The sequence below is a fragment of the Porites lutea genome, chromosome 1 (assembly GCF_958299795.1).
Source record: "Porites lutea chromosome 1, jaPorLute2.1, whole genome shotgun sequence".
NCBI classification, from domain to species: Eukaryota; Metazoa; Cnidaria; class Anthozoa; order Scleractinia; family Poritidae; genus Porites; species Porites lutea.
This window is the reverse complement of record NC_133201.1, coordinates 51,084,803-51,108,586: the sequence shown is the minus strand read 5'-3', so window position 1 is coordinate 51,108,586 and position 23,784 is coordinate 51,084,803. Positions and strand designations below refer to the sequence as shown.

At 39.7% G+C, this 23,784-nt stretch overlaps 1 protein-coding gene across 3 annotated transcripts; it reads left to right on the top strand.

Annotated features, from left to right (window-relative positions):
• Nucleotides 1–2,482: 2,482 nt before the first annotated feature.
• On the top strand, nt 2,483–21,933 carry LOC140954109 (zinc finger MYND domain-containing protein 11-like). 3 transcript variants are annotated; one of them, XM_073403518.1, is made up of 11 exons: nt 2,484–2,986; nt 5,504–5,680; nt 6,440–6,529; nt 8,374–8,466; nt 9,167–9,254; nt 9,414–9,469; nt 10,304–10,381; nt 11,601–11,660; nt 12,636–12,700; nt 15,238–15,391; nt 16,306–21,933. In XM_073403518.1, the coding sequence occupies exons 1-11, from the start codon at nt 2,702–2,704 to the stop codon at nt 17,086–17,088; spliced, it is 1,929 nt and encodes a 642-aa protein (XP_073259619.1). In that variant the 5' UTR covers nt 2,484–2,701; the 3' UTR covers nt 17,089–21,933. The 3 variants fall into 3 exon arrangements, with proteins under 3 accessions (XP_073227188.1, XP_073259619.1, XP_073227196.1); XM_073371095.1 differs by lacking the exon at nt 2,484–2,986 and adding an exon at nt 3,048–3,170; XM_073371087.1 differs by lacking the exon at nt 10,304–10,381 and having other exon boundaries at nt 2,483–2,986.
• The last annotated feature ends 1,851 nt before the right edge of the window (nt 21,934–23,784 follow it).

Here is a 23,784-nt window from a genome sequence, read left to right as displayed (position 1 = left end):
GCATCTCGGCACATATTCATTTCAAAAAATTTCCGGGGGGCATTCCCTCGGTCCCTCCTAGGAAGCTCATAGCCTTCGGCTACTCGGGACTTCTCCCCCAACAGATGAATTCTAGATAGAACCGTGGACGCAAGGGGAGCACATAAAGAGGACTTCCATCGTGCATTCGTGGGTGTTCTCGAAATTTCTCCTCTTGCCCTAACAAAACCCACACTTACTGTGAAGGCTACACACCATGATTTATGCATGCAAGTGTTAGCAAAATAAATTAAGTTCAAGAGTGCCCTACTTCCTATTTCCATTTGGATATAAAGCTGTATCTTTTCATATCGGAGGTATTTTTTAACGCAAGCTGTCGTTCATGTGTACCGTGAATTCCATTGTGTCGTGACTAGAATGCTAAGGCGTTAGCAAGATCGAACCTGTTGACTAAGAGGATTATGGTATTTTTTGAAGTGGCTTACCATCTCCAGGGTGTCCGTTAGGAATCGGAGATCGGAAAATTCTCCGGCAAATGTTCTGTAGCATATGACTTTTTTATTCAGACGGGGAGCCTCTTTCAAAATATTCCTCTGTATCGTTACACCTTTCTCCTTTTAAACCCTGTATCTCTCGGGCGAAATGTGGGCTGTTTCTTATTATGTGGCTTGCCTGTGTTGTTTTGCATCACATTCAAACTTGGTTGCGTGATTTGCACTCGGCTCTTTTTTTCAGCCACCCTTTTTTCCCCTCAAACAAAATTGAGAATTAAGGGGAAGAGGCAGCTGTACGCAGTAAGGTTACATTTAATAGCAAAAGATAGTCTGACGTCCAGCCAAGTCAAGTTTAGACTGCAAAATAGTCCGCCGTTTTGTGCTGGTGCGGGTCAACAACGTGCGAGCGGTCAAAAGAGAGTCCTGGCGTGCATTCATTTATTTTAGTATTTTGCCACAATTACAAGGAGAATAAAAAAGATAATAAATAGGTTAATTAACATTAAATTCAAAATAAGCTTACACAGGAGCCCATTATGGGCTCCTGGCTTACAGCTTGGAAGTAGTGACATGCGGCGGGTTACCCCACCTAACACAGGGGCGGATCCAGGATTTTTTTTAGGAGGGGGTGCACTCGTCTCTTGCTCTACTTCAACACCAATAAATTACATAGCTTTTTTTTTGCAGAATACCAGTTGTATTAGAAAACCGCAGGTCATCTCGGGGGGGGGGGGGGGTGCGCACCCCCTGCACCCTCCCCCATGTAACATGTAAACGTGATCATATTAAAATGAGAGATTGTATGGACAGGCGGGTTACCCCACCTAAGCGGGTTACCTCACCTACCTGGGGTCCCCCAACTCTATGTAAACAGGCCCTAAGTATATAAGTCTGTTTAGCGTAAAAATATAGATATTATAGGTTGCATCCTGTACGTCTGACCCTTTTCAAGACTTCCGAAGAGTTTTGTGGTCCGGAAAGTTTTTGCTCTTTGGAGTGTTCGTGGAAAGTAGGCAAACATAAGTCTCCATCTGGCAAAGTTTTTCTCAAACTGTCGGGAACCCTACTGTATCTTTTCATCGCCCTAGTCACTTCTAGAAATGGGAACCAGATCCCGGAGTCCAACATCGTTATGCAGTATTCTATCACGCCTCCGCATTTTAACCTACAACCCCTACACATAGGAACTGATGTTTCGTCAACGGACCACATGTCTCATGAATTTGAATCTCTCGACTGTCACGAATTCTTGTCAAAGCCGAAAAGTTACTTTAGGAACCTGACCATGCAGCAGTGAAAGCGGGAACGGAAAGGAGGAGGGCTCCTATCGTCGTAGGCTCGATTTCCGCCGTCTCCCGGGTCCGGTCTTGGATCCTCCCCGAAGAGGATGAGTGCTGGGGGATGAGTGCTGGCTCATTTTCCCGAACAGCGGCTGGTAATCGAGCCTACTATCGTCGTTCCTTTCCAAGATATCTTAAACATTACCAAGTACCCCGTGAAAAAAAGAATGACAACTTTAACGGTACTATGCGGAAGTATACTATGATAGGAGTGGATTTGATTACCAAGGGCGACATAAAACAAAAAAAGCAGTTCTGACAACGGCTGTTGATGACAAAAGCACTTTTAAATAAAAAAAATATTGATTATAAAGGAATATTGTTTAAAATGTATGTGATATAAGAACAGGTGCCAGGTTCAGGGTAGGGCTAGGGGATGACTCAGCAATGTTAGAAATATAGTACGTGAACGGTTGACTGAAACGAGGAACTGGAAAATTGATTCTGTGATAACTGTTGATATTGGCAGGTTTACAAAGGTCAATTGTCAACGCACAGAACTAGAGGAAGTGCGCGCCTTCCACAAAATACGCGCGAGTCTTGTCTCAGAGTTTCTAAGGCAACCCCAAAAATAATGCTAGCTAATGCTTGAGAATCTACGCTCAGGAATAGTATTAACTTTTTAGTTTCCTCAGGTGAATTTAGACAAGTGTGTACCAACTGTATAGCCATTAAAAAGTAAAAGACGCCCGATATCATTTCCCTTCGGTTTCAAACTTGCGTGATCCATTCTGAGATCGATTTCCGGAGGTGTTCCGTTACGTCATCGGAAGGAGATCGTGGATTTGTTCGCTTTCCGCGCAGGCTTCGAAAAGCATGCGTATTTGACTGGAGGACCGCGAAACGTTCACAGACCTGTATGGAGACAAAAGTGGCTGTGTGTTTGGGATGGCAAAGTTCGCTGTGAGGAGATATTCTGATCCCTTCTACGTCTTAGCGCTGAAGGAGGCTATTGTGAAAATTTCGGCTCAGAAACAGTGTCCGAACGAAGGAAGGATTGTACGATCAGTGCTTCAAGAATTTGATTGGAGTAAGTCTGAGATTCTTCGGCAGTTGAAGTTTGCGGTAAAAGATGGCTTGATTCTCCAAGTTACTACCTTCTCAAGCCACGGTAGTACTAAAGGAATTCCACAGACGGCGTACAGAGTTCTTCGAAAGGACGAAGAGGACGAAGTGAGTAAAATAATTCGTTCCATGTGTTAGAACACGCGTTCTTTAGTTTCGCAGGAAGTGACTAGACGCGCAAGCGATGTTAGAAGGCCTCTTATTGTTTAGGTATTATAAGCTTACTTAAACGCGGGGGCGGTTCTTTTCTCGTCGCTAACGTCTTTTACTGTCGAGGGGAAAGCACGACATGGCAAGTATACATAAGTGAATGTATTTTAGGGTTATTTAATGGCAAAAACTTTATGATGAAATAGTTCTGTTTGGGAAGACACAGTTCAGTGATTTTAAACCCGTCTGAATATTCATGCAAATTGTTATCGAACAAAACCGGAATATTCATAACACGAAAAAATACAAGAGTCTATTCCCTAGTTTTTTTCTGAATGGGAAGAAAAAAATGATTAGATAACTTTTGTGTCTGTTACCTTGAGTTAATGTAGCTTAAAAATGCGTTCTGACATGCCGTGAGAATGTTGAACGCAAGTGGTTGTTGGTATTTTGAACTCGGCTTCACTTTTAATGCAGATTAGAGGTTCTTGTGCCTAATTGTTATGTTCCACGTTTATTGAGGTTTGTCTATGAATATTTATTGATATTGGGGGCCACTTAAACTCTTCTGCCGGTGAATTTATCATTGCTTCAATTATCACGATTGAAAAAAGAGGGATAGTTCATTTCTAATCACGGAAGATTTCTCATCTAAACGTGATGAAGTCATCGGCCGTGTTCCTTTCTCAGGTTTTGAACATCAAGTAATGAAAGTCGTGTTTTTTCTATATCTCTTACGTTGGATCCACTGGTTTAATTAATGCTCGTTGGTTACGGTAATTGTTTTCTTAATTTGCATATGTTTGCATACACATTGCCATTGAAATCTTCTACCGAAATAGAACGCCATTTCTTTTCGGAAGTAAACAATTCCTCCACAGATGTGCCCGTTATCTAGCCGACCAGAATTGTAACAGTCACTGCATTACCAAAATTAAGAGTATTCTAATTGAGAACTGATCGTTATCGCAAAAAGCATTAATTCCCAGAGTCATGTTTGACTTTCTGATGTATAGTTGTATTAAAAAGCGCACAGAACGTGGATAATGGCACCTTAGTGAGATATTGTTTTATCCGGTCCTTTCTAAATTTCTTAGTTACATTTTTTTTCTTTCGTTTGGCATACATTCTAGGAAGGTGTTAAAATTTGCTCAACACATATTTTCTTGTTTCTATCTTAATTAGCGCTCCTTTTTAAACCTTAAGATGCCAGTAGTCGTCTTCTGTTGAGTATACAGTGTATTTAGCTTGCCGTTGCCTTTCTCAACACCTTGCCAACATTAATCATGATTAAACACTGTTTTGGCTCAAAACCAGCCTTTTAAGTTCCTCTCAAAAAGAGGGACTTCCAATGTTATTTTCAGAAATGATTAGTTTTCAAGTATTCTTGGTTCAAATCAAAAGGCGTGCACTTGGTACAACAATTATTCTTTTTTTCTTTTTAGCCAGTAATATGATGATAAGTACAGTATTAGTTGGCAATACTCAAGTTTCTGCGGGGGCGTAGTGTTCATGGTTTATGCGTTTCAGACTTCACACCATGAAGACAGGGTTAAAATGCTCAACCCTTAGCTTGGCTCCATGCCATCACTTTGTCCCTTGCTCGAGAAAACTGTACATTTGTCTCTCTCTACCCAAGTTTTTAATCAGTGGGAGAAACATATGCTCAGGATATCCTTGGCAGGGGGGAGAGTACTCCCATTTATGGACCTGTAATAACTGGCACTTGCTGTTGCCGTGTCTCAGTAATATTTTTGCGGGTTAATTTTTGTAGTGTCACTTAATCTTATTGTTTTGGAAAAATTAATAAAATAAAATAAAGAAAATATGGGCTGGATAGGTATGTTCTGCCCAGTAGGGTATGGTTTTGAAGGGTCCTGGACCTTGAGTAGGGTATCATTTTTGCCCTTGTTGGCATTGTGTTCCTGGTGTGATCCTTAGATAGGGTATCTAAAGTGTATTAGCTTAAATTAAGTGCATACATGCCCAGCTGCAATAGAACAAAACATTTGTTAAAACTGAACTGGCCTTTAGAGTATTAGGAATAGTATTAGTTTAAGTGAAAGACTCTCATAGCTCAAATTTCTCTGCCAGGCAGAAATTTGTCTGCAGGTACAGTGTATGAGCTGGACAAGTTTGGAATCTACAGGGCAGAAACTCTTACTGAAAGTGTGAGATTTGGCAGGTGTATTATTTTAAGCAATGACCTTTAAGAGAGAGACCATAGCAAGCTGAGGATCATTCTTACGGGGGTGTATAAGACAATATTCTTGTAAACATTGAAGCAATAACCAAGAAAAGGTATTGTCTTGTAACAAACCTTCTAGTACAGGAGTCCTTTTTATGAAATTTTTCTGTCCCCTTATCTTTCATTTTCTACTCATCCTTAGATTTCTTTTTCTGTGCAATTCATTGCTAACTTTAAGGTAAATAAATTTGCAGTAACTTATAGTTTTGTCTTTTTCTTTGTGACAGGAAGAAATAGAAAATCAAAGGAAAAAACTTTCAGCTAACACACATGACTGGTACTGTTGGGAGTGTCATAAAGCAGGGGAAGTTATTGCTTGTGAATATTGCCCACGTGTATTTCACAAGAAATGTGCACATTCAGGAACCGTAATCAATGGCAAGTGGAAGTGCCCTTCATGCCAGGTAGTCTACAAGTCATTTTGGAGTCTTTTTTTTGTGTATCTGTAGTTTGCAGTTATATATATCTGTAGGTTGTTGACATTTACACTTTTGACCAAAACACCATGTCTCCAGACAAACCTATTTTACAATGGGATCTATTTTCTTTGTATTAATAACAGGACAAGATTCTAAGCAGTACTGTCCACTACAAGTACCAGCAATATTATTTTTTAGTAAAATCCAACTAGTGCAAAAAAGGATTAGAGTCTAGCTTTAACTAGCTAAAGTTGATTTGTCGCGACATTTTTGACCAACTAGTTGGATTTTACCAAAATAATTATTCCTCTCGCCCTCATGGCCTCTGAGTCAAAAGCCCATTCGCCCTTCCGCCTCATGGGCTATTGACTCAGAGCCCATTCGGGCTAGAGGAATAATTGTTAAATATGCCAACAGCCACCTCTCTACGTACAATGGCCACTTTTTTGGCAGACAGTCTATACATTGACTCTTGTTTAAACCTCTCTACAATGGCCACTTTCTTCTGTCCACAAGATGGCCGTTGTGGGGAGTTTCAACTGTGTCATCAAACTGTTTCGTAGTTAGTCTTAAAACCAGGGGCATTTTTTTTTTGTTTAAGTGACCAACCAAAATATTTTGTTTTTGCGCAAAGGTGTTTGCTTATGACAGGGTTTACTTATGGGAGGTGGTTGCATGTGGAGTATGGAATGTAGTAAATTTCTGTGATGAAAAATAACCTTTTCTTAATTTCTGGATCTATAGCCCCAGAAGTTACCTGCACTCATGTCCAGCAAAACTGCAGAACAACTTACCAAGCTCTTGAAGTTTACTCTTGAGAGGATGAAAGAAAAGGTACTGTTATACGGATAATTATCTCAAGGTTGCAAATGATAATGCAACAACTGTAGCTGATGTTTTTAAGAGCTGTTATATTATATAGAGGATATTACACGGTGGCGCGAAGATATGAATTTTATTTTCGAGTGGCAAAACAATATTTTATGAACGAGCGCAGCTAGCCTGGGAAAACATCCGTTTCTCCTCGCTCTTCGCCGCCGAGGACGTTTCGCGAGGAGGAACGTCTGCGACTCAGCGGCAGAAATTCCATACTGTTGATGCAATCCAATGTTTACATAATAAATCCAGTAGTCATGGGGTTCCAAATACGAATTTGTCCAATTTTAGGTGTCGTCTGGTCGATTTCGGTAAATTGTTGTGTTCATCTGCCAACAAGATCCAGCAAAACTCAAATGCTTCTTATAGAGAAGACTATATTCCACAAATATTGACTGTTTTGTTAGAGATTCTTCGCGTTTACATTCGACCTTTGTGGCCTTTTGTCTTTTGTCTGTCATTTATAAACCATAGCTAAAAGAATCTAACTTCTCCGTCGACCAATCAGCGATTCTGACCGGATTCCGGACAGATTTTACGTCGTCAGTATGGAATTTCTGTCACTGAGTCGTAGACGTTCCTCCGCGCGAAATGTCCCCATCGGCAAAGAGCGAGGAGAAAGGGATGTTTTCGCAGGCTAGAGCGCAGTGAGTGAGTAAAATATTGTTTTTGCCACAAGAAAGTAAAATTCATATCTTCAAGCCCCCTTGTAATGTTCTTTTTATTATATAGACAAAAAGACATCGACAAAATAATAGAGGGAAATTACTGAAATTACGTCATCGATAAACTCATGTGTGAGATTATGGAAAATAAACCACTTGGGTCCCGGATGTAGTTTTTATGAATTCTACGAGTGGTATATTTTCCAGTAAAACACTCGTGTCTATATAATAAATAGAGGATATTACACGGTGGCGCGAAGATATGAATTTTATTTTCCAGTGGCAAAACAATATTTTACGAATGAGTGCAGCTCATTCATAAAATATTGTTTTTGCCACGAGAAAATAAAATTTGTATCTTCAAGCCGCCGTGTAATATCCTCTATTTAGACATTGATAAAATAATGGAGAGAAACTACCAAAATTAGGTCATCGATAAACTCACGTGTGAGATTATGGAAAATAAACCACTCGGGTCCCGGATGTAGTTTTTATGAATTTTACGAGTGGTTTATTTTCCAGTAAAACACTCATGTCTATATAATAAATAGTATTATCACCCAAGTGATCTACAGTTTTTACATATGTGTGTTATTATTAAGTAAAATTAATAAAGGTTAAAGAAGCTAATAATGGTAAATAAACTTCTGGAATTGCTGCTGTAAGCAGGAGTGTAATAAAAAATTGTTATGAACTGAAATGGAAGGGCCCTGGAACAGTTCTTAGATGTAAGGCTGTTTTTGAGCCAGAGGAAAATTAATTGTTTTACATTACAATTTTCCAGAAGTTTACATGTTTTTTGTTTTCGTTTTGGTGACTATCACTGATCCATGTAAGTTCTCTTTTCTTTGGCTGTAAAATATTATTTCATCTTGTAATAATCCACATCGAGGCTTAATAGTTGTTGTAATTAAGATACTGTATGTTGTATGAAATCACCACTTGCCTAACTATAGCTTGGACCATACTAAAGAAACTTGAAAGTAGAACTTAATTTTTAAGCTATCTCTTATAAATACATGTTAGTTTGCATTCTTCATCACATTCGTCATGCACCAGTGTAAACTTTTGTATTACATATTTATTTATTTATTTATTTACTTACTTATCTATCTATTTCATTATTAATTTAAACAGGCAAAAGAATACATGGAACCAGTTTCATTGGAAGAACACCCTGACTATGAAGATTTTGTATTTAAACCAATGGATCTAGTGAAATTAGAACATGTTAGTACTAAAGATAATCCAATTTTGGATGATTTGCTGCACTTAACTATTCTTCCCTCTGCATAACAGAGTGATGGACTAGCAGTCCATCGATATATATAAGAATGTGTGGCAATACATGTAGACATTACATGCCTCATATTTTAGACTCAGTTTTGACAGGCCAAATCCAGGCCAACAGGCCAAGTCTCCGGCATAGGTGCCAGTAATTTTTACTTTTGGACATAACCTTTATGATGTCCAAGACTAGCTTGGGTAAAATGAATATTGTGCATGCTTAAACAGAATAATTTTTACAAGGGTTGCAAAGATGGGAAACAATAATGCTTGTGCTTGTTTTTAGATCTAAAACTGTTCAACGGTTAAACCCTTTATATCAAAAATTTAAATTCTCATGTGGTGCCCCATATACATTTTCTATTGAGGTGGTGGGGAGAAATTGTTGAAGTATCAACTCGTTATGTGATCATGTCCTTAATTATTGTCACCAATCTGTTCACATTGACATTTCAAGCTGATCATTTTAGGGCTTAAATTGTCAAGAACTTTCATTTAAAGGGTTACCCCATAGCATTTTATCTGTATGCTCAAAAGCCATGGGTACTAGTCCTTAAAATGTCTCCATTTGACTAGAATACAAAATTCAATGAGAGCATTGCAAGCACTGTCTGATCAGATTGTAATGTGTGATTTCTTTTAGATGGTAGATAAAAGGAGTTTTAAGACTCCCAGAGAATTCAGGGAAGAATCCCAGTGGATGTTCCATAATTCATTAATTTATTTTGGAGGTAAAATACAGAAATCATTTTTCGTTTCTGGTCTTTGTTCATGTTGTTCATTTTGAGTTCAAAATTTTTGTAGACAGTAAAGACTCCTTGTTGATTATACAATGCTTTTGCTTTTTTTGTAAACGTTTATGATAGAATTGAAATAATTTCCTCTTTCAGATGATGATTATATGACTGATCTTGCAGAGGCTATCATGGAAGATTGTGATGGGGAGGTTAGTGATCAATATCAGGTTTGAACTCATCTTTCTCCTAATTACTTTTCTCCACACCTCAAAACAAATGCACCTGCATTTGATAAACGACTGTGATAAACTTCATTACAAATAAGTGAAGCCCCATGGGATGAATGCGTTGTTTGGATAACTGTGAAATGTGTCTGAGAAAAAAAATTGTGTTTTGGGGCAAGAAGATACTAAAAGATGCAAATAGTTACCCAGGGGATGGATTTCTTTTGCATGAGTCAGCCATTTTGAGGGTTGGTAGAGTTGACTTTTTGTGCCAGTAGTTTCAGCAGTTATTATCGCAAGGTTTTGAGACCCTTTTCAGCACAGGGAGTCCACACAGTCTGTTTGTGTAACTGATTGCATTTTAATTTTAGAGTTTGTGTCATCTAACTTCATATGTAGTGGTATATGGTTAAATATGAGTATGAATCAATGCTAAATAAACGTTGTGTTACCTTACCTTCAGTAAATTGTTGTCTTTTTGGCTCAGAAGTGGTATTTTGAGGGATTTTGAAGGATTTTGAGTTCGCTCTTTACTGATATAATTCCTCTTAAATAAAATTACAATGCAATTAGTTATACAAACAGACTGTTTGGGCTCCCTGTGTTTTCAGTTAATTCACCAGCAAACTACCCATTTCTATCTGAAAATAAAATTTCAATCCAGATAGCCCAAAATGTTTTTATGTACATCTTTACAGACCTTAGTAACCATTTTCATCGCAAATAATCCCTTCTTCAGCTTAATGCTTCCTACCTGTATAGCTTTTTGTATTTCCAGGGGACGTTTCTGCTAACTGTGATAATTTAACTAATTTTTAGTTGGAGGAAATGATCCGATGTCCTGATTGTTATTTGATGTCCAATGTGCGGAGTAAAAATTGGTTTTGTAAACCATGTGTAAGTGTCGTTTAGTATTAATCAAAACAATCACGTGAAGACAATTTCCATCACTTCTTTGTAATATTGCTTCTCCTTTGTATAAACTGATGAAATGCAAAACTCTGAGAATGTGTTGTGCATTACTTTTTTCCTTTAGAAAAACATAAATGTGACGGAAAATCTTTGATTTGTTGAAAATTTAAATTAAAACTTTAGCATATAAGATCTATAAATTACAGTCCAGTCGTTTTAAGTTTCGACACGCAACGCTCCTTTCCAGAATAATTCATACGTTTGTGAACAGGAGCGTTGCGTGACAACACTAGAAACGGCTGCCTAGGAGACCTAACGTTCTTAGGGCTAAACGCGTGACGAAGCCATGAGAGCGTCTGCGTCTTCCATCTTATGCGCAGCCAAACATTTTCCAGGATAGTTGTTGACTTGAATAACCACTGCCTCACCTCTCTATTATGGGTTTAGCTATAAGACAGCCTGAGAAAACAGCCGTCATTTGTCAACGCCACTATTGGTTTCCACGAATGGCGTCTGAAGAAAGAGCGCAGAAATTCCATACTGATGACGTGTTGCTACCCAGATCTGGGGACTGAAGCAAGTTTCCCACGCGACACGACCAATCAGAAGCACTGGCCAAACCTTGGTAGCAACACGTAATCAGCATGGAATTTCTGCGCCCTTTCCTCAGGTCTCGTTTCTTGGGGAAACCACAGGTAACCCAGGCTCACTGTTTGTGTCACGGACGGGTTTCTATAGAGAACATATGGGGCGAAGTTTAGGTCTGGAAATTTGCTAGAAAATGGAAATAAAAACCGATGAAACTTACCATATGGCGAGTTGTTGTTGTCCTTAATATGCACACGAAGTTTCGAGAAGAATAGTCTGCTTCATCTTTCCTACATAGTTTAGTGGCCACTATAAATTTCGCCCCATATGTTCTCTATATTTACTCGTGTTATGAAACCCGTACGTGACACAAACAGTGAGCCTGGTTTACCTGTGGGGAAACCAGTGGTGTCATCGCATAATGCCGACTATTTTCCCAGGCTACCTATAAGGCTTCTTTCATTCGCTTCTTGCCGTAGCTCTTTGCTGTATAAACCAGCTATTAACTGAAACAATATAATTTTTGCAAAAGGACCGCCCTTGGTTTTGAAAAATTTAAAAATGGAGATCTGAAAAGTACAAGGGCAAGGTTGATTGTAATTGTGCTTTATTGTAGTACTTTCCTCATGAGCTTGTCTGGGCAAAGATGACAGGAGAACCACCGTGGCCAGCCAAAGTAAGTCATATAACCACACGGTAACAGTTAACGCCCGAAAGTCATCTCGCCCGAACCCCAGAGTTAATTTACACTTAGATACATAGTCTCTGAACCTAGACAACTTTAAAAAGGTGTATTTGAAAACAGGATTAAGCGTTAAAAGGCCGTGACTGCATAGCTTTATAGCAGGCGACATAACCTCGGGCGAGATGATATTCGGGTGAGTTTGACAGTAAACCGTTGAGTGACCGGCACCACACCACTACTTGGGCACCACACGGACCGAAATTTCTGCATGTAACCCAACGAAAAGTTGTCCCGCCTTCTAGGATCTTCCTTCCTCCATGTAAACAGCCCTGCAGGCACCCTCAACGGCCCGGCAACGAGAATAACAGAAAGTAATAGGTTAAGCAAAACGGTAACTCTGCACGTGCATCACGCTTTTTTTGTAAATTTCTTTGCCTTCGCTGCACAACTACAACGTTACTTGAGAACGGTAGAGGCGATGAATTTCACCAGCTCTCTTCGAACTCGGACGCGTTCCCTCTCTTCAGTTTCAGTCTCAATTTCAATTTCGCTACTTTTAGGTAGTTGGGTGACTTGGTATAAGGGCGCAAAAGTTTGAAAGGACGAAAAGTCAATTTTTCAGTAACCTTTTCATTGGCGTCGCCGTTATCAGATTGTAAGGTCCCTAGTGAACACAAGACAAGGCTGTTTTCCTTTTTCTTTCTCTCAACTTAGAAGCGATCCTTTAGAATTTAGCACCTAAAAAATTCGCAGCATTAAACAAATTGGCGAGATGGAATGAGAGCGATGAAGTTTAAAATTGCGCGAAGTGACCTTTTCGTCGCCATCGCGACACAAAGTCAGGGTGTTGATTTACTGAACAAGACTCTGAAGACTATTACTATCACTTGCCTACAGCTCATTCCCCTATATCGACCCTATAGGTGCTGTGTGCTAAGTAAAAATGTATCCCAACTTTTGTTTCAGTTACTAAGCTGGAGTGAGGACAATACAAAAGCTTTAGTTCGATTCTTTGGCTCCGCTCACCAGAGGTACGACTACACTTGATTTATTGTTTTAATTGTCTTTGTTTTCCTGGTTATTTGTAAAACACGGTGAAAGGCAACGTCCACTTTGAAACGCATTTCAGCACCCACAGAGTGTTGCCTCATCAACTTACAAAATCATTATTCAATAGGTGATTTACTTTGGTTTTACCGAAACGATACTGGCGACCCGAAAAGATACTGACATTTTTATGCGGAATAGATAATTTGAACATAGTTAATTGAGTGGAATGGTTATGAAACCCGTCAGACTCCTTTGTTATATGTTTTTGTGGACCTGAAAGTGCACAACGTTCAAAAGAATTCCTATCATTTTGATTGTATTGACCAATAAAAACGTTGCATTAATTTATTCCGTAACAATTTGCCAACAGAAAACAAAGGATTGTGCACTTTCAGGGTGCTTCCAACATAAACTGTAGCACTGTTGTTTTTATCATTGATGTTTGCCGCTTTTCATAACCAGTCTCCTCTAATAACTATGATTTGAAGCTGTTATTGTGCTTCGGCGGCCTTGCCGGCGTATGTTTTACTTGAGTCAAAACTCCTATACTTGCGCTTCTGCTGGCGTCCTTGGTGAAATTAGGGACGTATAGAAAGAATAAAAAGAAACAGGACTCGAAGTTGTTTAACATGGGTAAAGCACATGAAGGAGATTTTTCTCATTGTTGAAGCAGAATTAAGGGTCAAGTAATACGGGCAACATTTTCTCTCAACCGTTGCATTGCAAATTGAAAAGCGTTGTTGCCCTCAGTATTACCACATTCACTCTCAACTTGTGACGTAACAAATTTCAATGTTGCAAGTTGCGGCAACATGTTGCACAAAGTAGACCCGAGTTCTACTTTTGGCAACCAACTTTCAATTTTATCACTTGTGTGACAACGCTTGTAATTGGTCGATTTTCCCGCGCTAAAGGCGCGGGAAAGATGGTGAATAAGCGCGCGCTTGACCTCGGGCAAATTTAGGCAGGAAGTAAACATGGCGGAGGTTGTGGAGGGTGATCATGTTTAAGCCCAAGATTGTGATTTAAAAAGTGAAAAAATGTCAGAGGCCCAAAGAAAAGATTGATGCAAAGAACTTGACAGGCCCCCATGTCTATGGGAAACTTGTGGAGCGAATTATAAAAACAAGCAGCGGAGGACAAGAGCTTTGGATCGGTTATCATTCATGTCAAACCTCTAAGCAACAATGTTTCCGGCCCGACTCAAGTGCCTTTATCAGCTAATGGTGAAGCCCCCCTCTTCCCACAAAGCAATCCACTCTATTATGTAAACCTTTCGGTTTCTTTTGCGTGGTTTTGACCTTCTTCGTCCATTGATAATCCTTAACCAGAGGGGCTGTCCCTCGCTTTCTTAGAAAGGCCAGCGCGTCAGCGATTTTGTTTTGCTGACACAAAACACACCACTGACCAATCACAACGCGGGATTTTCGAAAATGAGCCGCAACTTGCACCATTGAAATTTGTTGCGTGACAAGTTGAGTGCGAACTTGCAATGCAACAATTTTGCGCGACAAGTTGAGCGAAAATGTTGCCCGGTTTACTTGACCTTTAAGATGACTGGGCACTGGTAATATAATGCTGTTTATGAAAACATTGCCTCAATTTCATGTTTGGCATTGCGTGTTTTGACGATGGAAAACGTGCTGGAATTCGACCCTCATGTCTCTTAAAGAGCCTTTAAAGGGCAAATATACAGCCTTATATTTAAGATGAACTGAAAAATATATATCGCATTACTCTTTATTGGCAACAAAGGCGTTGTGAAAACGAAACAAAGAAACCTTTCGACAGATGAGAAGTGAATTGGTATTTGATAGATTTGTAGAAACGCCACTTTTAAAAGTCATTGCCAGCTTCCTCAAGGAAACGCCTGTAGTTTCTATTTTATTAGGAACTTTAGAGAAAGTCAATGTTTGTAAACTGTTTGCATATTTCTTTGTATGAAAACAAACCAAATCATACGCACTGAGAGGAAAACTCTTTGAAAATTTGTCCAAAAAATGCCCGTTTTCAGTTACAAATTGGTCAAAATGTACACTCGTGGTCATGATCTAGTGCTCCAAAATTCCGGCAGCCAGCCAAGCACTGTAACCACTCGGAAATGCTTGCAAGGTACGCTGGCTCTTGGTGGAAAGTTAGATTTATTGTTTCTTCACTATTTATTTCTCCTGCTGCAGATGATTTTGATAAAGGGCCTTAATGGCCGTCAGCTTGTCGAAGTTTTCGAATCACTAAGTGATCGAATTTCCTTCTTGCTTAGATAAAGCAAACTTGGTGTAGGGATTTAGCAGGGCTCGAAAAAAAAGTTGAATTGCAAGTAAGCTTTACAAGTGACTTGCCCCGCAATAAAATCTACTTGTCCCGCATTGCCGGAAGGGACTTTTTACTAGCTATGTTTAGGGCTGGAAACAAGGAATGTGGATGTTTTTACTTGGTTACAACCATGTAGTGTTTTGAATACCTTGACTGGAAACTGCGCAGCGGCCATTTACTGCTTTGTCTGTTCTCTTTTGAAAAGAGCCTGGGTCGGCCGGAAACACGTGATACCGATCACAAGTAAACCGGAAGTAAAGAAGCGTTCTCAAAGATGGGTGCAGGCTTGTGACGAGATGAAAGAATATCAACGACAACTTACTTTGCTTTACCCTGACGCAAGAAATGAACAAGTATCTGTGAGTGTAGTAACCTTAATTCTCCCCATTTGAGATAACATGTATCGTGAAAGTCACCTGCGAGCAGTACGCGCGTTCTCTTGCCTCCGTTAGTCTGTGGTTTTCGCCAACCATTTATTTATTAGTGCGGCTTATGATTATGATTTTATTTGGGGAACAGACGCGATTTCATCATCAATCGTAACTGTAACGAAGTTCTCCAATCTTATTGGCTATTTAATAAATAGACGACAATTTTCTATGGTCTATACTCCTCTTTAGCAGACGGCAATCCATTTCTCGCTCGCTGATTGGTCGAGAGCAAGAGATGATTGTGGCTCTTGTCGAGAGCTTATGGTCGATAAGAGTAGAGGCCGTAGAAATGACGTCATGATGATGCAATTTGTCTTTTTCTTTCGTGCGATTTTCCGAGAAATTTCACCGGAAATGGACGTCAAAAACCAACGGTGTTATTGTAAAAAATATAAATCGGTAACATTACTCTTATCGACGTAGAAATGACGTCGAAATGTTCAAAACTTTAAAGGAAACCACTCGCCTGCAGGTGTGGTTCCACTTAAGTTTTGTGTGTTTCCGGGGGGGGGACTGCTTCTCTATGAAGGGCGTGGCCCCGAACTTCGCCCCTTGTCACTACTTGCAAATTGATTTTGGCGAAAACAACAATGAATTGTGGTGTTTTGTTTAATTAATTTTAACAGTTGTTGATAATCTATGTTTGCTGTGTTTGTTTTCTGGAGCCCCAAACGCTGGTAAGCGTTTTACTATGTGATATCGGAGAAATCCTCCTGGCTGTCTAACAAAGTTCACTAAAGGGACACAATTGTTTGTTAACCCCGACATTCTTTGATCCATTCGGAAAAAAAGGGGATTCTTTTACGTCAGCTGACAAAGTTTAAATCTGGCCTCTGTTTCAGACCCCACAACCAGCCCCCAAAAGTGAGTCGAAGGAAAGTCAGACAGACGGAACATATAACCAAGAAGAAAAAGAAAAAATCAAGCAGTTAGAAGACAAACTTAGGCAGCAAGAACAAGAGCTTAAATCGGTGAAAGCCGACTTGGAATGTGAACGAGAACGTGCTAAACAGTTAGTTGATAACGTTAAAAAGAGAAAGGAGGAACAAGATCAAAGAATATTGCGTGACAAGTCTGTTGTTAGTAAGCAAAGTTGTGACGAAACATCGGAGAATTGCAGTAGTGGTACTCCGACAATTGACCTGTCTACTACAAGGGATCAACCCAATGTTATTAAAATGTTACAAGAGGCGCTTGAGCGGGAGCGTCAAGAGAAGAAAGACCTTATTGAAAAAGTCACGCGCGATTCGCAAAAGAACAAGGAGCGAGAGATCCAGCAGGCCGTGAAGAGAGCCGTAAATAAGGAGAGATTGGAACGAGAACGCGTGACGGACGATGCAGTTAAGAGAGCGCTAGAAAAATGCAAACAAGAAAGGGAAAAGCATATTCAAAAAGCGCTACAGATCGCGAAGGACGAAGCTGAAAAGTCCGTGCAGGAAGCAGTGAGCTTAGCGAAGAAGAAGCAGTGGTGTGCAAATTGCCGCGCGGAAGCTTTTTATCCGTGTTGTTGGAACACAAGTTATTGTACATTGGAGTGTCAAAAAACGCACTGGTGTACTCACAGGTTTCATTGTATGAGGGTACCGTGTAACTGCAGCAGAGAAAGCCCTCTCACACGCACGTGACAGTACAAGTTACCATGGTAATGTGTGCGTTGTTCAAAAAGCTAAATTTTCGCAGGCTGGTTTACACTCTACGATTTTTTGGCACGAACGGTTTTTTAAGGAAAACATATGGCGGACAGACTCTTCCAGCAAATCGTATAGTGTAAGCCGGCCTCATTGTCATTGGTATTGAAACGGGTTAGAAAAAACGTCAGTTTTTCAGGGACTTCTTCGATCCTTTCGTAAAGTTTGCTTCTTATTCTTTAAGTTGTGGTTAGGCTTCCATACGCCTTTCCCCTTAAAAAACCATAATATTCTTAAATGTGCTGGTTTAGCTCGAGTCGCAAGATTAGTGAATAGGGATAAAAAAGTAGATGTTTGGCTTACATTCTTGAGCGCTAATCTTGTCGAAATGAAAAATACGTTACGTATCTACCCGACATGTGACGGTCCACTTTCAAGATCGGTGTGGCGCACTTTGCTCCGTTACAGAATGCATTCTTGAATCGCACTTCTTATACGAAAAAAGCCCCATCCGATTTGGTTTTGGTTCTGTTGTAAGAGCTATCTGCTATAGTGTATACTTAGTTGTTGTGTTCGTTTAGTTCATTTGCGAACTCTTTTATTTGTCTCAAATCAGAATGCCATCCCATTAAAGGACATTTGAAAAATCGCACTCAATAAAGCTAATCGTGCACATTAAGAAGTGTTGTGGGTTTTTCTGGAAAGGTTTGTTGGTGAGTGTTAAAAACAGCTTGACAGGAAAAGGCAGGCAGGTTCCGGTGCTAAGAGAATTGTTATTTTTGTTGTAAAATTTAGGTTGGTTGCTGTTTTCCTGTATTTGGCGGGACTTTGGAAAAATTGATGTCAATTGTTCCAACTCAAATTGAAATAACTTCCAAACATTGGTGAAAGGAACATGAATGTTACTTTTACAGCAAGAAACGTCCTGTGCAGTTTCGGTAAAGAAATAGGTTTCTTGTGCACTTTGATATAATGACTCGGCGTACGTGCGTACTTCTGTAGCTTTCTAGTGCTGTTGTAGATCGTGCAATCCCTACTAAAAGTGCCTCTGTGTCTTAGACGTCTTCAGCTGTACATTCGGTCATTTGTTATTTGAAAGTTGTAGTGCTCCTAATTCATTTGAGAAGGGTTTGGGGCTTTTTTTTATGCCAAAGGAAAATAGCTATTTAGGTTTCGCTTTTTGGTACATATTGTAAAATATTTTTGGAGCCACATTCACGTTGGTTTAAGTTTCCTTCCCATACATTTTTTTTAGCCGGTTTGGTATGCTATATTCCTTTTTTATCATAATTCTTCTGATGCTAGCTTGTTCGTCATGGTGAATTACCTTTCCTAAAGTGGCGTGATGCTTTAACGCTAAAAGGCGTTTGATGTAAGTGACGCTCTTGGTGACGAATGCAATGGTGGTGATGAGGTAAAGAGTATTGTTCGCGTTGTGGAATGCGCGTCGTGGAGTAAATATTCCAGTGTAAATCTGTTTACAGAGCTTGCTTCATGTGTCGTGTCCGGAAAGGAGATTTCCTTCGAGTGAAATTTTTTCTAGTGCTTTTACTTCTGGAGGTAGTTTATCTTCGTATTTGGATTTTGTTTTCCGTAGATTTGGAATGAAATTTTGAATGCGGCATAACGCAAAGTAGGCGACTTTTTTTTTTTAGCTAGCTGTAACTAGTATTTATATCAACCATCAAGAAGAGTTTCTTTTGTATATATTCCACAGGATTTGCAACACGACAGTGTGGCAGCTGAGCTTAGCGCTGGTTTTATTCACTTTTTAACCGCGTGTTTGCGAAGCGTTTTGTACGACTTTTGCGTCGTCAAATATCTATTTTTGTGATCTCGTCTAAAGCAAGATAGGCCGATGCAAAATATAGCCTGGTTTAATAACAAACGCAGTAAAAATATAAATTTTTTATCAATCATAAAGTTAAATGTCATCAGGAATAAGATTTAGGAATAAACCTTATCTAGCCTTCAGAGAAGTTAAAATGCAAATGCGATATTTTTAATGTGGTGTAGTTACTTTTTTCTAGCTGATGTACAGTTTCTCCTTCTGTAAGACATTCACCGTTCTGTGCGTCATATATTTCATCATTGTCGATATTTCCTAAGAAACAATTTGGATGAATGTTTTCTTAACACTACCTTGGCGTTCGTTTCAGTAACTCATTCATTTCTCAAGCCTGAATTCATTGTGTAGTCAGAGTCAGTACTAGAACAGAGGTCAGATATAACTTCTCCATAAACGTTTTCAACTATTAAGTTTATAGAATATCCAGACTGTTTCCGTATCATGCTCTCTAGTTGGGGATGGGACGCAGAGAGAGAGTGAGAGAGTAACTCTAAGATAAAGCGAAAATAGGAGGGAAATCAATTTTGCTGCTCCTTGGCTCAAACCGAGCGGGACTAGAAACGAGTCCCTGTATTATAGGTTTATCAACACAAGACGCACATAGTCAGAGTGAACATACCGAGCTGTACAAAATACATCAAGTTTGGTGTCAATCGGGTCTATTTTGAACAAGATGCAGCGTAAATTTACAAAGAAATACGTGTGGATTGCTGAACACTTGTCCGAATGTTCTTATAATTTTTAGTAAATTCTGGAGACTTTGAAAGGCTGTATCTCGCTCATTATTAACCCAATAAACATCAAACTCAATTAGTTTGTAAGCCTGGGTTTTGTATTGATAATCCCATATACGGATCGTACTCTATCCTCTCCGGTTTGAACTCAGGCAATCGCACTTTAGCTTATTTTCATGTGGAGCTCACAACTCAGAGCGAACAACTCACATACCAGGCCTATGTTACGGCGTTTTTACACGACAGTTTATTTGAAGGTATATTAATTTTAGAGCACTTTTTCCTGTAAAAAAAGAACGCTTCCTTCCGTCTATGAGTGCATTCAAAGTGTAAGATATAAAAAAGGAAAACTAAACCTAACGTTATTAAAATATTAAAAACATCATTTTCCGAGGTTCTGCTAACTGGTTTGTGGGACTTGAAAAGATATCCGAGATTCGCGCCAAAATCATTCTAAAAATAAACTGATCGGTGAAAACGCCGTGACATGAGGACATAAAGGTTGCTCGCTCCAGTTTATGGGCTCCTGTTTTCGTCATATTTGAAATAGTTTTAATTGTGAACTCAATAAATAACAGAAAGACGTTCTATTGCCTCCCTTAGATCGTTTCTGTAGAAATTTAAGACAATTTACAGCAAAGTCTTTCTTGACGGTTCCATTACATCGGTCTCTCTTGGCCATATTACTATTATAGGTTTATATGTCCCTTTGTCCAATAGAGCGGTTTTCATTTGAGTGTCGAAAAGTAATTGGTTTTGCACTTTCTACACGATGCGATTGGCTTAAAAGATTCGCGCCACCTTTTCATCCAATCAGAAGTAAAACCAAGGCCAATTGTGACGCGCTCGCATGCATTTTCCCGCGCTTTGCGTCAGCCACATGTAATTACTTCGAGTTTTGATTGGTTCAATGTATTGTCTGTGTCCTATGTGATTGGCCAGAGTAATTACTTTGGTTTTGGTTTTACGACACTCAAACGAAAACCACTCTAAGTCTCTAACTTCAAAACCAAATGGGTCTCTACCTATTGGAACTTAGAGAGCCTTTGCCGTAATTCAGTTAATACAATTTTATACAGACATCATTTAACTTATATTACTCACTGTTTTGTTTATCTTCTATCCGTAACTGTCAAAAAACTAGTTTTCATCTGTTTTGACTGCAAAGAAATTTCGACTTTAAAAGTATCAATGTAAATTACAGTAAGCTGTAATGCAAAAGTCTTTATATCCAAACAACATTGCTATTGCTTACTTGTTTCATAGGAAGTTTAAAGATTCGGAAGGTTATCTTTGCTAAGACTTTTATTAGTTCTGGTTGTGTCAATTTAAGTTTTGCAAAGTTAATTTTTGTAGAGGTTTTACCGAGAAAATCCATTAAAATTCCCGTGCCTACGTGAACTTTATGTGAAAGCCGGTCTTAAACCGGAATTACTAGTTTTCTCCGCGCATGCAGCAGAATATGTGCCCAGCCTCCCACGGTCGGTTTAAGTAAGATTGAGATCTGGGTACGAGATTTGTAGCAGCACAGCAAATGTGTTGTAACAAATAACATTTTTTTTTTTAAAGAAAAGAATGATTACTCATTAATTTAAAATTGTAGTTCTATGCTGTATGGCGGGATGAATAATTGCTTTAGTTCTCAATGTTAATGTATTTATAGGTAGTATTTATTAATAGAAATATAAAATTAAAGAACCCTAGTTTTCTAGGAACATTTCTGCTTACCTCGATCGTCGTTTCGTTTACTTTTCTATGCTGTTTCTGTCAACACTATCTCAATGTTGTACAGTTTCACAAGTGCAGTAAACTTTACAGATGTTACACTCGTAGAGGGTATTTTATTTCAGTTTTGTATTGTCTCGTACCCAGATGCTTCTTGGGATTTTCTGAAGTAGTCGTGGTGCAAGGGGTCATGGGAAAAACTGGAAGCGCTTTGCTTTACACATAAAGCCTACCCTTGTGCCTTTGCGTTTTTGAAGCTTTCCCATGATCCTTGCGCCACGACTACCGTTGAAAAACCCAAGAAGCGCCTGGGTACGAGGAAACTTTCTGTTTGGAATCTAGATCTGGCGAGTTTTCAAAAAGTTTCTTCGGCTTTCGTTTGCGCGTGTTTAAAATTCTGAGGCAAAATCACCGGCTCCAGGCAGTATTTGCTGCAGTTTTAAGCCGTAACTTGCTCTTCACTCTAGTTTCAAACAGTCAGGGAACAAGAAGTGAATACCTTGCAGAAGTGAATAAAGTATATCCATCACGTTATTTTCTGTCATTTTATTTCTGTCTTGATTTTCCCCAACCCCCCAATATTTTCAGTTTTGAATTGTCAACTGTTAAGACATACTATTGGCGAAGTTTTGTTACTCATAATACCGTTCCGTTAAAGGACATTTGAAACATCGCACTCATTGGGGCTAATAATCCTGCACATTAGAGAGTGTTATGGGTTAATTTTGTGGAAAGGCCTTTTGGTAAGTGTTAAATACGGACGCGACAGGAAATGGAAAGTAGATTCCATTACTACGTTCTCACTTGCATTGTTGCCCAGACATGGTTTCTGCATTCGGTTTTCTCTAGCCTGCGAGCAAGCTCTCCGGGCATTCTCGACCCCAGTGCTCACGGGTTTGGAAATGCGCTCGCAGAATCGCAGAAGAGCTCTGGGTCGAGATTGGCTCTCCGGGACGCTCCGGAGGCGGGGCGGAGAAGCCTTCCTTTTCCCCCCCGCCGCCAAAGCGCCCCGGAGAGCTTGCTCGCAGGTTAGATTAATTTTCGCTGGCCACTTATGTTAACATACTCTTTCTTTAAGCACCCATGACAGTTTTTGGGCACGGTATTGGTGAACGAGTACTGACAGGGTCGAGACCTTGAACTCTGGCACTGGTCACTAGATGTTAGATCTGTTAGTTCCATGGTAATGCTTTGGTTTTAGCACACCATAACTCGCTTTTACGTTCACAAAATGACGTGTGACTGGGCTTGACTTTAGAGTTGCATATCAGTATTACCCAACACCATTTTGTACCAATACCAATGCACTATTACTCTGGCACCAAGAACGATCACTTGGTGCAAGGCCGGGGTGCAAGGGAACCAGTGGCACCAGTGGCTGGGTACCTTGAGTGCTCGATATGTATAACTGTGTACATAGTCACTCCATTTCGCCCTGTCAGACGCCATTTTAAAACAAGAGCTTTGCAGTGAGTACAAAGCAGTGGGCTGCCCCAGAACTAAACAAAAACGGTGTGCACGCAAGGACCCGGTGGCAGGTGCCCAGTTTGGTGCCCGCGATTAAAAGGTCTCGACCTTGTACTCGGTCTAGCGTGGGTACTTGAAAAAAGGGTGTCAGTTAAGCACGGGTCTGGGTCGCACAAAAGGTCTTCCCCCATTGCTATCGACGGCTGAGCTATTTTAATATACAAGGAGAAATAGGGTGTGTCTTCCTGTCTAAGTGTCTTTGTAATGTCAGGCTCCGGTCTTCTGTTATAAATGGTTTTCACCCTGACGTCATCAAATTGTGAAGTCAAAATAGCGAAGTTTTACGAATTCTTATTTACACCGGGTTGAAGTAAATCTTTTTACAAGGTTCCATTCCCGTAGCACGTTTCATTTCGAAAATACAGCAGTTTGAACTTATTAGTTTCAACAGTGGGTGACACCAAAATAGGAATGTTGTCTCCTTGATCTTGATTTTCAGCAGTATAACCGTTTCAAGTATTAGAAGATATGTTTATGCGCACGTATGCTAGTTCTCGAGTTAAAAGAAATAACTTTATAGAAAAAGTGAACTCCAGATGTTTTTGTTGATTTCCGGCGGCAATATTGGTGCACCAAAACGGTACACCAATATGGCCTCTCCATACAAAGCTCTACAAAGATGCGTGAAACGTTTCGGCAAATAACTCAGAAACTGTGGGTCACAAAGACCTGAGACTGGGACAAATTGTTTATACATTAGTCTTTTATAACATTTCATTTTCTTGGCTTCTTCCACTGGACGGTTTCCAATTTCTTTTTTTGTTGGGTGATAGTGAAAACGATCTATAAGACACTTGTTCTCACAGGGGGGAGCCGCTCACGTGACACATGCAGGGTCGCATCTTGACGGAAAAATCG

Bases quoted from the DNA above. Each gene is read 5' to 3' on its own strand.
- LOC140954109 (XM_073403518.1), top strand. From the start codon at position 2,702: ATGGCAAAGTTCGCTGTGAGGAGATATTCTGATCCCTTCTACGTCTTA. The intron at 6,530-8,373 runs GTACTGTTATAC...TAATTTAAACAG, and splicing joins TTGAGAGGATGAAAGAAAAG to GCAAAAGAATACATGGAACC. The intron at 11,661-12,635 runs GTAAGTCATATA...CTTTTGTTTCAG, and splicing joins AACCACCGTGGCCAGCCAAA to TTACTAAGCTGGAGTGAGGA.